This window comes from Macadamia integrifolia, chromosome 1 (assembly GCF_013358625.1).
Source record: "Macadamia integrifolia cultivar HAES 741 chromosome 1, SCU_Mint_v3, whole genome shotgun sequence".
NCBI classification, from domain to species: Eukaryota; Viridiplantae; Streptophyta; class Magnoliopsida; order Proteales; family Proteaceae; genus Macadamia; species Macadamia integrifolia.
In genome coordinates this window covers 21,864,026-21,881,605 of record NC_056557.1, presented here as the reverse complement: position 1 = coordinate 21,881,605, position 17,580 = coordinate 21,864,026, and the positions used below count along the sequence as shown (strand labels likewise).

The 17,580-nt window shown below is 40.8% G+C and overlaps 1 protein-coding gene across 1 annotated transcript in view; it reads right to left on the bottom strand.

The window, feature by feature from the left end:
• LOC122081527 (probable cyclic nucleotide-gated ion channel 20, chloroplastic) overlaps nt 1-17,580 on the bottom strand; it is a 118,982-nt gene that overhangs the window by 64,995 nt on the left and 36,407 nt on the right. Inside the window, exon 5 of the mRNA XM_042648681.1 lies at nt 2,538-2,675. Within this exon, the coding sequence (XP_042504615.1) occupies nt 2,538-2,675 (138 nt within the window). The remainder of the gene's footprint in view (nt 1-2,537; nt 2,676-17,580) is intronic.

The following is a 17,580-nucleotide window of genomic DNA, read 5'->3' as shown; positions in this document are numbered from 1 at the left end:
TCAGTTCAGTTCTCTGCTGTCCAAGCTGAGAATGCATGATATTTATACTCTAGCTTGAGGGGGAGTGTTAGAGATATTAGTTATGTTACTCTAAGGGCAGTATTGTAATTTATCTCATTATGTTTTATTTTCCTTTTCCTCCTTAGGGAGGTATGTGTAATACCTTGTAAATATATTAGTAAAGGATATATTGGTATAAGTGAGATTTCTCTCACAACACACTATTCCAACATACCATCGATTCCCTCTCTTCTCCCTCTTCTACTTCTCCATCTTCTTCCTCATCTCACATCTCATTGTTCCTCTCCATTCACATATTCTACCTGATACACTTGCTTAAAATGGAGTGGTTGAACGAAGAATAGGCACTTGTTGGAGGTTGCTCGATCTCTTATGTTTGAAATGCATGGGCCAACTCAGTACCAAAGTGAAGCTATTCTTACCGTGGCATATCTTATTAATCGAATACCGTCCCCAGTTCTAGAGTTTTTGTCCCATTGAGTTGCTTGGTGGATTCACATATTTGTGTTGCCTCCCAAGGTCTTTGGATCCGTCTACTTTGTTTATAACCATCACCTCCATGGTAAACTTGATCTCAAGGGACTTCAGTGTATCTTTTTGGGGTACTCTGCCACACAGAAAGGGTACAAGTGCTATCATCCCCCCTCTCATAATATGCTAGTCACAATGGATGTGGTGTTCCACGAAATGGAAGCCTATAACCCCCTACTGGCACCTCCTCAGGGGGAGTCTGCTACTGTAAGGGAAGATATGCCATTAATTCCTCCATTTCTCCTCTCCACCAAGCAGAAGAGGAGATTGTGATTGAAAAAGGGAAGATGCCAAATGATTCTGTATAGGGGGAGCCACAATCTGCTCAGAAGGAGCCATTACAGGTGTATTCTCATCGGAAGAGAAAAGAAAAAGACAACATTACCACTTCTAGCCAATCATCGTCCTCTGATCCACAGAGTATGTTATCCCATCAAGTATCTCTTTCCATCTAATCAAGTGCAGAGGTAAAACTTAGAGCTATCAAGTGCAGAGGTAGAATTTAGGGCTATGGCTCATGGAGTAATGTGAACTCCAATGGTTGAGAAGACTAGTCCAAGAGTTGGGGTTTGATACTGAGGCTCTCATACGTCTCTATTGTGATAATAATGCTACCATAAGTATAGCCCACAATCCTATGCAGCATAATCAGACATAGCACATAGAGGTGGATAGAAACTTTATCAAAGAAAATACTGACCCGGGCTATATATGCACTCCTTTTGTGAGGACTAGTGATCAATCGGCAGATGTCTTCACAAAGGGGCTCACCCATCATCAGTTCAGTACCCTATTGTCCAAGCTTGAGGGGGAGTGTTAGAGTTTGTGTATTAGGGGTACATTGGGAACTATTTTACTTGTCAAATATTTTATTTGTTCTTTTTTACCGTTTACCTCCCTGGGGAGGTGTATGTAATTCATTATTTATTAGTGAAGCAATATAGGTGCGGGACGATTCATTCTCTCATCATTTCTTCTATTCTCTCTCCTTCTTCCATCCTCTTTTCTAATCTTCTCTTCTTCTCTCTTGTTCTCTTGTTCTTTCCCAATCTCTACATTCTAACTCAAAATTTGAGTTCAAAATTAGGGACTTGCTGAAATCATTGGCTGGAAAAATTGAAAAACACTCTACAAACAGGAATGTAATGATGAGATAATATGAGGGCATGAAGAAAGAAGAGAAGATAAACCCAATCTCAGACTCAAGACAGTGCTTGAACACCACATGTGGATTGAGAATGGCTGGCTGGTCCCCAAGAAAACTGAAGGCAAATAAAAAAGAAGGGGGGCAGGAAATGGAAAAAACAGGGGCAGCTAGGGTTAGTTAGGGCCAGCTCGATCCAGCCCATCCCAAACTCAGGCTTTCAGGGCTGGTTTGGGTTGAGCTAAGCCCGACAGGGCTGGGATTGGTCTAAAGATTTCCCATCCTGACTTCAGGTCAGACCGAACCGGATGGGGTCCAGGATGAGCTAAAGGACCCAGGGTTGGGCTTGGGTTTCGAAAAGCCGGCCTTGCCCACCCAGTTGCACCCCTAGGTATATTAATAGGTATAGATGGCTGCTAAAAGGTAGACAGACATGGCTTTCACTAGCAAGAGAAATTTGCACATGTTCCAAAAAAAAATTCTGTGAGAATTCTGGTCTTTGGCAGAAAATCAGGATTAGTGACTATAGCAGCTTGATGTTAAATAAAAATGTCATTCTTTCACGTCAAAGACTCAAAATAGCACTTCCATCATTCCATGTAAAAGATGCATTTTGTAAATCATTAGTGTTAATGGGCGGTTATCTTTTGTTTATTCATATCAAGGAGGTGGCTTTTTTTGTCTCTTTTGTAGAGGGCTGCTGCTGGTCATTAGGCTTTGTAGTTTGTACAGCACCCGAGTGAGCTGGTTGCTTACTTTTTTATTCTCATCAACAAAAATTAGTTCACCTACCTTAAGCAGGGAAGAAAAAAAGTACTGCAGTGTGAAAGAAAAACTTCACCTGAGGTAGTGGTAATACTACGAATAGATCAATGAAAAAATAACCATAAAGGTAATGGAGAGCAATTTTCTTTGGATGGACAACAAAATCTCCAGCACCCACCACTCTCGACTCCGGAGCAACATAAGCCAACCTAAACTGCAAAAGACAAATGGCAGATATTGGATGAGGCCTGCACTCCACAACAACAATAACTAAAGGTAAAGAACAAGAACAAGTTACAGACTTATTTGATTTCATCAGAGAATATAATAGCTGTCAAGGAACCGCCTAGGCATCCAGGCAGCCTAGTTGGGGGTCTAGACGATTGTCACCTTACCGCAGAGTGCAGCACTTGTTTATGTCAAATGTCATTTAAGTAAATGGATTTCATTTAACTTAAGATATTATTCATAAACAAACAAACCTCCTATTTGAATCCAATAAAACTAGTTTAAAAATCAAATTTCAAAAGGATAAAAAGTCAACCCTCGTATCCAAGAACAAGAACTGGATTTTTTGTTATAGGGGTAATCTTCAACTTTCAAATGCCTAGGTTTTTCTCAATTCTGAAAATTTCATAAAATCTTATCAAGGTAAAACATTTCTAAAACCCAAAAGTGCAGTGTGACAATCCTTCATTTTGATGTCCACAAAATATTTCCATTCAAGCGATTTTAGCAGCATTCACACACTTTAAAATAAGTTTGGCCAAAACATAACTTTGTCATTACGACTTAGATTTAAGTAATCTTAGACTTGTTGGATAGCAAACCTAATACAAAAAGTCTCATGTAAAAATAAATCATTTGACCAGTCAAACTTATCTAAGCACAAGAATGGGAAGATGGTTTTCTCACTATGGATGTGATCTTCCATGAGAGTGAGGAACATTTTCCATCCCACACACCTCTTCAAGAGCGGCCTACTCTATGGGAAGATGTGCCTCTGATTGTTCCACTGGACAATTCTATGCCACTTGATCTTAGGGAGGACAAGAATATAACAAAGGACATTATGACAAATCAAGAATGGGGACAAGTTCAAGGGGAGCAAGAACATGTTTAGGGGTAGTGTAATCCTTATAAGGAGTATGTTCATTCTCAGCATAAGAAAATTAATCCTAACACCATCACTATGCCAAGCCATTCGTCACCACCTGTTCCAAGTCCTCCAAGCATCTCTACTCCATCTAGTGAGTTTTTCCCTCCAAGTGATACTACTCTTGACTTGCCAATTTCTATTCGCAAATCCCATAAGACTTGCACTCAGCATCCCATCTCAAATGTAGTTTCCTATGATTCTCTTTCTCCACCTCTCCATACATTTGTCTCTCCTCTATTTCCATCCACAAAACTGGTAAGAGGCTTTGGCTGATTCAAGGTGGAAGGATGCTAAGGATGAAGAGATGAGGGCACATGGGGAGAATGACACGTGGGATTCAGTTCATCTCCCTCCATGAAAGAAACCTATGGGCTGCAAGGAGGTTTTCACTGCCAATCAGAAGGTAGATGGAACAGTGGATAAATATTAAGCAAGGCTGTTTGCCAGACGGTTCACTCAAACATATGGGATTGATTACCACGAAACCTTCGAACACCGTCTGAGTTATTCTCTCTTACGCAGTCAACTTAGGTTGGGAGCTATAACAACTTGATGTCAAAAATGTTTTTCTCCATGGAGAGCTTGAAGAGGAGGTGTTTATCGATATTCCTCCTAGGTTTACTTCCTAAAACACTCAAAGCAAGGTGTGTAAGCTGAAATCGGATTTGTATGAACTAAAGTAGTCCCCACGTCATGGTTCGGTCTGGTCGTTTCCACAGAAGCCATGGTATCCATTGGCTATAAACAAAGTGATGTAGATCATACTTTGTTTATCAAGAAGTCAGGAGAGCATATCACACTTCTTATATGTCGACAAACATTGTCATCACTGGGAGTGATACCAATTGAGTTGGCACAACAACAACAATGACAAACTCAACCTTATCCCAACTTAAGGGGGCCGGCTACATGGATCCAAACAAAGAAAGTAGGCAAAGACTGAGGCCTAAACAGAAAAGGGGGATAAAGAGATGGGAAAAGAAGGAAAACAAATGAGATGAGAATGAAAATGAAAAGGACATAAGAAAGATGAAGAATGCAAGATGAAAGTAAGAGGAAAGAAGACAGCTGGAAAGCTAGGAAAAGCATAGCTAAATGGGGTCGGCTATATGGATCCTTGCTCTCGAATAGGCTCTATCTGAGGTCATACTTGCTACAAAAACCAAACCGAGCATGTTATTCCTCACAACTTCTCCTATGGTCATTATAGGCCTACCCCTAACTCTTCTAGCTTCCTTCAATCTGAATCATATCACTCCTCCTTACTGGGACGTCCATAGGCCTCTATTGAACATGACCATACCACCTCAAATGACTTTCTCGATATCGTTGATCATGGCAACCCCTAAATCAGCTCTAATACATTCATTCAGTACTTTATCCTTCCTAGTTTTTCCGCACATCCATCTTAACATTGCAATCTGACAATTTTTAACAGCCTAACATTCGGCCTCATACATCATAGTCGTTCGTACAATAGTCTTATAGAAATTTCTTTTAAACTTTAAAGGGATATGTCCTCGCACCTCTCCACTTCATCCATCCCACTTTAATTTTTTGTGAAACATCATCCTCTATGTCTCCTTTTTTGTTTATAATTGATTCTAAATATCTAAAATTTGGTATCTCTCTTTCCTCATTTTTCACTATGTCATTACCCGTCGTAGTGTGGCTAAAATTACACCTGATATACTCCGTCTTCATTTTACTAATAGCAAAGCCTCTTGTTTCCAAGTTTGATCTCCATATTTCTAACTTAGCGTTAATCCATGCCTTTGTCTCATTCACCAAGACGATATCATCAGGAAGAGCATACACCACAGGACCTCATCTAGTATGCCCTTGGTTAGCTCGCCCAAGATAAGTGCAAATAGATAAGGGCTTAAGGCAGATCCCTGATGTAACCCAATTGTAAATGGGAATTTCTTGCCTTGACCTCCCACGGATTTCACACTAGTCCCCACACCCGTATACATATCCTTAATTCCTCTGTTCACTAAAACATACTGAATTAAGTCTCTAGGATAATAAAGGCCATATGGAGATCCTTTCTACTATCTCTATATCTTTTAATGAGCCTCCCCAATAAGTAGATAGATTCTATCATGGATCTACCAGACATAAATCCAAACTGGTTCGCCAAGATACACGTTTCTCTCCTCAAACGAGTTTCAATAACCTTCTCCCAAAGTTCCATAGTATGGCTCATTAGCTTTATGCTTCTATAATTATTACAGCTTTGGATATCACCTTTATTTTTGTAGATCAGGACTACAATACTTCTCCATTTATCTGGCATCTTTTTTTTTTTTTATGAATAAATAAATTTATTACAAACAGAGGAAGAGAATATACAAGGGGGAAGGGGAGAGAGGAGAGGGGGGCAGGGGCCCAGCCCAGGGGGCAGCAAAAAAAAAAAAAAAAAGGGCCCTAGATAGTAACTATAAACCACTAACGGGCAATTAGGGGGAGACCGAGCTAGGGGGAATAAGAAAGAGAGAGAGAGAGAGGCCCCAGGAAACAACAGTAAGTCTGTTCCTTGGGGTATCCGAAATCCTACGTTGAGACATGCATCTAAGTTTAGAGCTGATATCAAAGTAGATGGCTTTCCAAATCTTTTCGAAAGAGCGAGAGTTGAATTTTTTCTAAGTTTATATAACTATCTTGGTCATTTTTACTTGAACAATCTCCACTTAAAAGTTCACAGATATATTCATACCATCTTTTTCCAATGTCCTCATCCCCCGTTAACACTCTTCCATCCTCACCTATGAAACACCTCACCTAGTCAAAATCTCTACTCTTCTTGTCCCTCATCTTAGTTATCTGATTATAGCTTTGTCCCCTTCTTTTTTGTTTAGGTTCATATAAAGATCCTCATATTTCTTTGCTCTAGCCACCCCCAAAATCTCCTAACTTCATTTCTGATATCATAAAACCTCTTTTTATCCTCTATTTTCCCTTAGTCCTTTACTAAGTCTTAAAACAATCTTTCTACTCTTAATGGCTGCTTAAACATCCTCATCCCACCACGAAGTCTCTCTAGGGACTTGACGACTTCCCTTCACTTCCTCTAGCACATCTTTGGCAAAACTCTTGATACAAGACATCATCTCGTTCCCGATCGTGTTGATGTCTCCCATATAGTCCAACTTTCCTTATTTGACCACATTATTAATAAATGCCTTTAAGGACTCCCCTTTTAATCTCCACCAAATTTCCACCACCTTATCTTAAGGAATATAGGTTTTCTTGTGTCCACAAACTCTTATGGTTTTCCGTACTTCAATTGAAATCTCATCTGGGCCTAGTGGCTTGCCTGCTTTAATATTTATTAAAGATTCTTTAACTTCCGCCACACTAACCTTTAGTACACATCTATGATGTGTGGTATTTTGTGGAATACTATAACTATCTTGGTCATTTCTACTCGAGCAATCTCCGCTTAGAAGTTCACAAATAAACTCATCCCATATTTTTACAATATCCTCATCCCCAACTAACACTCTTCCATCCTCACTTATGAAACACCTCACCTACTCAAAATCTCTACTCTTCATGTCCCTCATCTTAGTTATCTGATTATAGCTTTGTCCACTTCTTTTGTGTTTAGGTTCATATAAAGATCCTCATATTTCTTTGCTCTAGCCACCCCCGCAATCTTCTTAGCTTCATTTTTGATATCATAAAACCTCTTTTTATCCTCTATTTCCTTAGTCTTTTACCAAGTCTTAAAACAGTCTTTCTACTCTTAATGGCTGCTTGAACAACCTCATCCCACCACCAAGTCTCTCTAGGGGCTTGACGACTACCCTTCGCTTCCTCTAGCACATCTTTGGCAACTCTCTTAATACAAGACATCATCTCATTCTAGATCATGTTGATGTCTCCCATATAGTCCCACTTCCCTTGTTTGACTACATGATTAATAAATGCCTTTAGGGACTCCCCTTTTAATCTCCACCACCTTATCTTAAGGAATATAGGTTTTCTCCTCCTATGCTCCTGTGGACTAAGGCACATATCCAGGACCATCAGTCTATGTTGGGTGGTTAGGCTCTCCCCTGTGATAACCTCACAGTCCTTACAAACCATTTTGTCTCCCCTTCTAGTTAGGAAGAAGTCTATTTGGCTGACATGATTCCCATTTTTTTAAGTAATGAAGTGTTCCTCTCTTTTCTTAAAGTGTTCACAATGGAGAGATTGTACTCCACCGCAAAGTCTAGGATCCCTCCTTGTTCCTCTCCTTAACCCCATAACCCCCATGAACACACTCATATCCTCGACGATCGCTCCCAACGTGCCCATTCAAATCATCTCCAATAATAATTGATCCATCCTAACCAAGACCCTACACCAACTCATCCATATGTTCCCAAATTGATGCTTACTGCAATCATCCAATCCTACTTGGAGTGCATGTGTGCAAACATTATTGACAACCTCTTTTTCCAACACTAATTTGATAAATATAATCCTCTCCCAGTCTTTTGACCTCTACTACATCATTCTTTAGAACTTTATCTACTATTATGCCCACTCCAATTCTATTACTTTGATCTCCCATATACCAAAGTTTGAATTATCCAACATCTTAGGTTTGTTACCCTCCATTTTGTCTCTTGGATCATGTAATATTTATCCTTCATCTCCTCATAGCATCAACCAACTCTAGGCTTTTACCCGTTAAGGATCCAATGTTCCAGGAAGCTCAACTATTCTTCCACTTCTAGGCTTAACTATTACCTCTCACTTGCCCTTCTCTACTTATCACCGAATTCGGGCGTCGACACAGCGCAACGTTTACGGGAGATGCCCTAACCAAAGGAAGGAAAAACATGAAATCAAGAGATAAGAGATCATAAACAAAAGGGTCCATGTAGAAAGTGATTGGCCAAGTAGATTATTAGAGTACCGGCTGCCAACCTAACGCATCACTATATGAAGATAAGTAAATATATTAGAAAAACATTTTTATAAAGAGGAAAAGGAAAGGACACTAGAGCATTAAAAGGCACTCACAACCAAGGTTCACGGTATCGGGTTTCGACCCTTGGGGAGACTGAAATTTCGGTTGAAACTTGAGAAATTTCGAGGATACTAAGGAATTTTTCACAGTATGGTGGAAACTTAGGTTTCGACCCCCAAACAGTGTTTTTTTTTGTCTATTTTTTATGTACATCCTATTGTAAACAATTCTAACAAATTCACATTATTAGTTTCATAAAGAAAAAAAACGTATACAGTCTTGCTTGTGTGGTGAACCAAAGGTTTGATAATCGTTACGCTGACTTGTTGACTTAAATTCTGAAACTATACTACATAATGACTATATATAGTCTACAATCTACATCAAAAAATAAGACACAATCCAAATGTTTCAAAATAAACAAAAATATATCATCATCAATAATTATCTATGAACACTCAAAAGTAGTGACTCAATTCCAAATAGTGTCTAGGCGGTTCCATCCAAGTAGTGACTCACTACCCTCAAGGCATGCATTTTATCTTTTCTAACATTATTAAGTCAGCTATATCTACCTTATATCATAAAAAATCAACATTAAGCCACATCAAGTCATTAAAAATCAACAATTAGCCACATCAAATCGTAAAAAATCAACATTAAGTCACATTAAGTTATAAAGCATCAACATTTAGAGAAATGCTCTTGTTCTATAGTAAGTTTGACTGGTCAAATGATTTTTATTTTTACATGATTCTTTTTGTATTAAGCATAACATAAAACCAGCTTTCCAACAAGTCTAAGATTACTTAAATCTGAGTTATAATGACATAGTTATGCTCCGGTCAAACTTATTTTAAAGTGTGCAAATGCTGTTAAAATCGCCTAAATGAAAATAATTTTAGGGATATCAAAACAAAAGATTATTTTACCAGACTTTTGGTTTTTAGCAATTTTTTAACATGATAGAATTTATAAAATTTTCATAATTGAGAAAAACCCAACATTTAAAAGTTGAAAATCGCCCCTATAACCAAAATCTAGTTTTTGTTCTTGGACTAGGGGGTTGACTTTTTATCCTTTAGGAATTTGATTTTTAAACTATTTTTATTGGATTCAAATAGGGGGTATTTCCTTATTTATGAATAATATCTTGTTACTTAAATGATATTTGGCATAAATAAGTACCAGAACACTGTTTTCCCAAGGTTGGTCGTAAAAAAATGACAATTTCCACTATTTCCCACACTTGGGAGAAAAAATGCACAAAAGAAGGTCGAAATTTCCCATTTTCGGTTGAAACATGGGAAACATGGTCGAAACAGTGGATTTTTGAATGTCACCAGAGGTTTCATTTCGACCTCTGGCAATACCTGCGAATTCGCATGTTTCGCTCTTGTTCTTGAACCATGCTCACAACAATTAAAATAAGGTGCATAATCAAGTAAAGCAGTGCATCAAACTACAAAATAATGGTGATGAAGTAGAAAAGGAAATTTAGATTATCATCTATATGGGGAGCAGGTACTCAAGTAGTACAAGAAGACATCAAAAAGCTTTACGGATGAAGTACTACGGGCTAAGCAAAGTTATACTAAGGCAGGATATCACACTACCAGTACATAAATAAAATAAACAAATACAAGGATGGAGTGTGCCCATAGATCTCCCCTCCCCTTGTGTAGAGAATAGATCTGGGTTGATATGACTTTCCATGGCTCCACCATTTGTGACACGGTAGGGAAACTAGCGTTTTGTGCTACCATCACCCATCTTTGGATGGAGCGTAACCTTTGTAGATGGACTTCCAACTCTCGCTCCTTTGAGAAGATTTGGAGAGCCATCTACTTTGATGTTAGCTCTAAACTTGGTAGCCTCCACCTTCATAAGGCTCCTGATTCTCCAAAGAACATGCATATCATTGCCTCCTGGGGTCTCCCCCTTACCTCCCTCTCCACCTAGCTCTCCCCCCTCCTCATACATCCTCTTGGTTGTTTGCTTGACTCGAACTGGGCTTTTCCCCCTGGTAGGCCCCCCTCGGCCTTGCCTTTCTTGTAGGCTTTGGGGCTTCTACCTCCCCCCCCCCCTTTTTTTTTCCCCCCTTGTATATTCTCTCCTCTTTTGGTAATGAAATTATTTATTCATCCAAAAACAAAATGCTACCCAACCTACAACAGAGGAAGCAAAGCCACAAGATACAAATATATGCCCCAATACACAGGTATAGAATGGTTCCATCAAATTAAACTAAGGCGTACCAAAAGACGACATCAAAGCAAACTACTAGATATATTTTTTTTTTGGATGAATAAATAATTCATTACCAAGGAGAAGAAGATACAAAGGGAGAAGAGAGAGGGGGGGACCCAAAAAGGGAACAAACCCTCGGGGGGAGGGGGAGTAGGGCTAATTCCAACTAACTAAAGGGCACATCAATTGGGGTGGGGGAGAAGATGGAGGAGGGAAGGCCCCAGGAGACAATAATGAGCCTGTTCCTTGGGGTGTCACGAACCGGGCGGTGGCAAAGTAAGCTTAGCTTGGAGGAGATGTCAAAATAGATGGATTTCCAAATCCTTTCCAGAGAACGGGAGTTGAGGGTCCATTTATGAAGATTACATTCCATCCAAAGATGGTTAACGGTGGCGCAAAACGCGAGCTTTCCGACTGTGTCACATATGGATGAGCCATTGAAGGTCAAGTCAACCCAAATCCACTCTCGGCCAAGGAGAATGATGGGATAGGGAGAAGGCCAACAAGAGCGAAGAACCTTCTTCCAAATGGAAGCTAAGAAGGGGCAGGAGAAGAAGAGATGGTCAACATCTTCAGTACCGTTCCAGCACAGACAACAGGAGGTAAGGACCTGAATATGACGGAAGTTGACGAAGGACTACGTTAAAAGGTAGTAGGAGAGGGCTCGCCAAGCAGTGAAGTTATGGCAAGGAATATGCCCTTTAAACCAGGTGATTTTTCGCCAATGGAAAAAAGGGTCTTTGGAACGGATGAAGTTCCAAGCAGAGGTAGAGGAGAATAAACCCGAGGGAGATGGCAGCCTGATGACACTATCATTTAATCCTCTATGCCCAGGAGGGATGGGGGGAGGGAGGACCAAAGATCGCCAAGTGAGGAGGGAGAGAAGGAGGGGACCAGCCATCAAGGGAATAAATGGAGGCCATAGTGGCAGATCTGGTGGAACCGAAGGAGGAGATGATGCGGGGGAAGACAAAGGGCAAAAGGATGCCAACGGGGTGCCAAAGATCCAACAAGAGGGAAGTGGAGGATCTGTTGTCGATGGTGCAGGAGATAACAGGAAGGGCAAGGGACCTAGATTTGAAAACGTTATGCCAAATCCAGGAAGCATCCGGGGGGAGGGAGGCCAACCAAAGGGAATCATTTTTAAGGGGGGCAGAATAGACCCAGGAGACCCAAATGCTGCGCTATAGGGAGACAATCTTCCAAATGAGTTTGTGGATGGCTGAGGAGCTAACAAATTTGATTCTGCGGAGGCCCAGACCTCCTTCATCTTTTGGGCGACAGACATTGGTCCAACTCATGGGGTGAAGGAATCTAGTGGCATCAGTACCTTTCCAAAGGAAGACACAAAGGAGAGAATCAATGGCTTTGGATGTGGAGGCAGGGAGAGTGAAGATACCAATACAGTAGAGATAAAGTTATTGAAGAACAAATTGGATAAGGACAAGACGACCAGCATAGGAGAGAAGCTTACCTTTTCAGAGTTGAAGCTTCTTCCTGATGGAGTCAAGAATGGGGGAACAATGGTGGAAAGAGAGACGAGAAGATAGGAGAGGGAGACCGAGATACCTTACAGGGAGGGATCTCAGAAAGAAACCAGAGATGGCGAGGAGTTGGGCTTAACAGGCATCAGAGACCCCTGAGAGAAACAGGTTGGATTTGAGGAGATTGATTTTCAGGCCAGAGAGGGATTAAAAAAGATGGAGAGAGACCATGATATTGGAGATGGAAGAAGGGTCAGCTTTGGAGAAGATCGTGAGATCATCAGCAAAGGCAAGATGGGTGAGCATGAGAGATTTGCATTTGGGGATGGGAGAGATAAGGTGTTGGTCGGTGGATGATTGGATGGATCGGGAGAGGACTTTAACGGCTAGGCAGAAGAGAAAGGGAGAGAGGGGACAACCTTGCCTGATGCCCACAGAAGAAGAAAAGTAGCCCGCAGGACTACCATTGATGAGGACAAAGAAGCGGGGGGTGGAGATGCAGGACAGAATCCAGTGGACAAAAGAAGGGGGGAAGGACATTTGAAGGAGGACAACAAAAATAAAATCCTAGGGGATAGAGTCAAAGGCCTTGTGGATATCGATCTTGAGAAGGGCAGAATAAGAGGGATTTGCGGTTGAAGCCTCTGCCAATCTCATGGCAAAGGATGATGTTATCAGAGATACTTCTAACAGTAATGAAGTCAGATTGATTTGGGCTGACGAGGGTGTCAATGACCTTTTGAATCCTGCTGATAAAGATTTTGGCAATGAATTTATAGAGAAGATTGTAGAGAGAGATAGGCCTAAAGTCGGACATAAATTGAGCACCCTCTTCCTTAGGGATGAGGCAGAGAAAGGAATGACTGATGCCAGAGATTTGGGAGGGATTGAGGAAGAAGCTACGGATGGCAAAGATGATGTCGTTACGGACGATATGCCAGCAAGAGGAAAAGAATCCCATGCTGAAGCCATCAGGGCCCAGAGCCTTATTGGACTTATGGTGAAGGACAGCAGAAATGATCTCATCATCCGAGGGGATGGCCTGAAGGGAGGGAAGAAGGTGATCGGGAATAAATTTATTAAGGACATTAGGGGGAAGGGGAGAGGGGGAGGTGCAAGAGGAAGAGGAAGAGGAAGGGGGTGAAAACGTCATCAAAGTAGGAGACTGCTTCTGCTTTGATGTCGGGGGGGTGAGGAGCTCAGAGCTAGAGCAAGAGAAGAATTTGAGAATGGAACTGGGATTGGTTCTAGCTTTGAGGGAGCGATGCAAATAAGTCGAGTTGGAATCACCAAGCTCTCGCCACTTGATCCTAGATTTCTGGCAGAGGAAAGATTCTTCCTGGGCAAGGCGGGAAGAGAGGTCCCGAGCAGCCATCTTTTCTTCGTTGGTCAGGGAAGAATTGAAGGGGTCAAACCAAAGCCTGGATTGAATGAAGTCAAGTTTCTCTCAATAAGAGGAAACTTGAGCAAAAATGTTACCAAAGGTGGTAAGGTTCTAGGCTTTGAGAGCCGCCTAAAGCTAAGAGGGGAGAAACGGAGACAGCAGTAGGAATGGCCCAGGTATCCCTAACCACGGGGATAAAATCATCATGAAGGCACCACATATCGAAGAATTTGAATGGTTAAGGACCAAAGAAAGTAAGAGGTTAGACAAAGAGGGAGATGGGAGAGTGATCGGAGATGCCAGGAAGATCAAAGCTGGCGTGGGAGGCAGGAAAAGAGGTGAGCCAGACTTCATTGACAAGGAGATGATCCAACTTACAGGCCACACGATCAGACCCATCACGGTGATTATGCAAAGTAAGGTTTACAGTATCGGTCCGTATCGTACTGTATCGGCCCTTACCGTTACGATACGGACCGATAGGATACATGAAATTTTTAAAACCCTTTTGTATCGATACATATCTTACGATACATACCGATACACACTGATACGTATCTTACAATACAGACCGATACACACCGATACGATACAATACACTGATACGTACCGATACTTTATGAAAAATTCAAAATCGAAGTGAAATGTATATTTCGTTATGTATTGGTACGTATCGGTATGTATTGACCGATACACACCGATACATACCAATACGGTCATAAAATGGCTAAGATAGGTAATTTTTCAGAAAAACACAATTTTTTGAGATGTTTTTATTCCAAAGTTGCTACCAACCATTTTTTTCTCTAACTAAAGTGGAAATCAAGGTTGGGAACAAGGATTTTACATTTATGGGACAACTACAAACCTTAGATTCTTAGTGCGATATTCTCAATTTATTATTTATGCATAATCCATGTTATATATAGCTTTTTTTAACTATTTTTTATGCAAAAGTGTATAAAAAAGTGTTTCCTATCCATTTATGTACGTATCTTAGCGTATCTCTGATACGATACGATACCCTCCGATACGTCTCTAATTTTGGCTGACCGATACAACGACTGATACCGATACTTTAATCCTTGATGCCAGGTGAATTTGGAGCCGGACCATCTAAGATCCTCCATCCCAATCTCCTCAATGCATTCATTAAAGAGTCAAGAGGACAGAGTGTCGATGGGGGCACCTCCAAATTTTCATGGGAGGCCCGGACAAGAGGGGTTGGTTTGGTTGGAGAGGACAAGAGTGGAAAGCTAGAGGAGTCAGCAGGTTTACAGGGCATGCTCGATGCCAATTGCAAAGAGGCAAGAGAGAGGAAGTAGAGGGGGTAGGTCCGAGCCAGAAGGAATAAAAGGGGGAGGATGAGGAACAATGCACGAGGCCGAGATGTCGTTGGCAAGGGTAGTAGAGGAGGGCGAAACAACTGGAATGTCAGAGCGATGACGTGGGGAAGAGGGGTGAGGGGACAAAGCTAGGGCATCGAGAGACCCATCAGGGCATGCCAAGTAAGGGAAACGATTATTACCTTCTGGGTATTCCATCGGACCAGTGGATCGGAGCAGAGAATTTGTAACAATGGAAGATGCCACCGGAGGTCTGAAAGTCCGATCACGTTTCCTTCTTATGAGTTTTTTTCTTAGGGAGCTGGACATCAGTGAAGGCTTCCAGTTGTATAGTGCCCAGCTCTACAAGACTAAACATCAATTGACCTTCAGAGGAGTTCTCGATGGTTTCCCCTATCGTTGCATGGTTTTTTTTTTCATCATTTTATTCATTTTCATTTTTTTTTTTACAAAGCACTATAGAGTGCCCAAAGCATTTGCAAATGGTACGAAGGGCAAAGATTAAAGTATCAGTATCAGTCGCCGTATCGGTCGGTCAAAATTAAGATACATATCGGAGGGTTTCGTATCGTATCGGAGATACGCTAAGATACGTTAAAGATACGCACATAAAAGGATAGAGAACACATTTTTATACACTTTTACATTAAAAAAACAATTAAAAAAAGAGATATAATACATGTAGAATGCATAAATACTTAAGTAGAGGGAATCGTATTAATAGACAAATATATTGAGTTGAAAATGTACAAAATGATGAGGTTTCTTTCAGTTTTTTCTTTCCTCATTGCCATTGCCACTGTGAGGAGTGCCATACAGAGTGTCATGGTGGTTCAAATCCTTGGCTAGGACCTTCTTCAATAAGAGCAACGAAGATGGTGTTCTGCACTTGTCGAATATAGGCACAATATTTACCCCAGTTGAAATATTTATGGTAGTGGGTCTCCCATTCATTGTAGAATATTCTGTACTACTCAAGAATGGCCAATATTGGTCCTACATAAGTCCCATATCCATAGCCTGAAGAAGCACCTGAAGATACATGGTGTCCATGTCCGGATGAGGAACCAACGTGATCTGAACTTCTGTATTGCTCTGGATTGGCAAATGATTGTCCTGCATAAGTCCCATATCCATAACTTGAAGATGCATCTAAAGATACATGGTGTCCATGTCCGGATGAGGAACCAACGGGATCTGAACTAATGCTCATTGACTCCATTCTACTCATAATGCATCAGTAGCACTCGGATAGTGGGATCGCCTATCCCTCCGACTATAAGACTTTGGTTGTGTGCGAGCACCATGATGACTATCTTGGGTTACATGTGTAAATGCAACCTCCTCTGTGAAATGTACTGGTACATAAGTTTGGCCACCACCACCACCACCACCATCGTCATCATCAGCACCATCCTTGTCTAGATCATCATCATCACTATCTGGTTGAGTTACACTACATGTAGCACCTGATCTTGTCCTCCTAAATTTCCATCATTGGAGCTATCATCATCCTCTTCCATAGCTAATGGTGTTTGGGTTTCATCATCAACAATATTTTGAAAATCTTCATTTATATCTCTAATGAGGTCCTCTATAATGGGATCAGGAGTGGTTTCTCGTCGATCTTCCGATAATTTGTCCAATACTAAAACATTTTCAGTCTCCTGAATCCATCCTCTAACTGGATCTTCCTCGTCGAGTATGTGGGTGATGTCAATTGGGTTGACATCAATATCATCCCCTAATTTATCCAATTATAAATATTTCATCTTCAATTTCATGTTGTAATGCACATACACTAGCTTCTCCAGCTTCTCATAACTCAGACGATTCCGAGGTTTGGTGTGTGATGAGCACATTTATGTGTGAAATCTAGGGTAGTAAAACATGCATTTTACATATTTAGAATGGAGCTACCTTGGGTTTTACTCTCTTTTTGCAGGTTTTATATTTTCAAGGCCTTAAGGACTATCGGGAGCTATATCTTAAATTTTACACGTAAAGAGGTCCTATTTTTTTCCATGGTTGCGAAGAGGACGAAATTCTGAGCAAGATGGACGTGTTCAATTAAAAGTACACATTCGTTTGGTCACCCGTACAAATGATTATTCTTTTTCGGGTCAGAAAAAGAATAATGGATCAGAACTGAACCGAGATGCAGAACCAGCCCGTTTGCAATTGTCCCAGAGGTACAAGGAATACTCCAAATGCCAACAAGGATCGATGGACCACATCTTTAAGTGATTAAAGATTTGTTTTTGGTGACAACAACTACCTAGCTTAGTTGGTGAGCTATGGTGTACAAAATTCTCTTGCTCACCAAGAGGTCTCAAGTTCGAATCTTATGGTTGTTTTTTTTAGAAGATTTTGTTGAAGATTTCCTGCTTTTCATTCACTTAAAGCACTAAGGGCATGGAGGGGATTTCCACATCAAATTAGAAGCAAGCAAAATCGTGGAGGCAAGAAGAGAAGAAAAAGAAAAAAAAAAAAGGAAAGCAAAATCGTGGAAGCAAGAAGAGAAAAA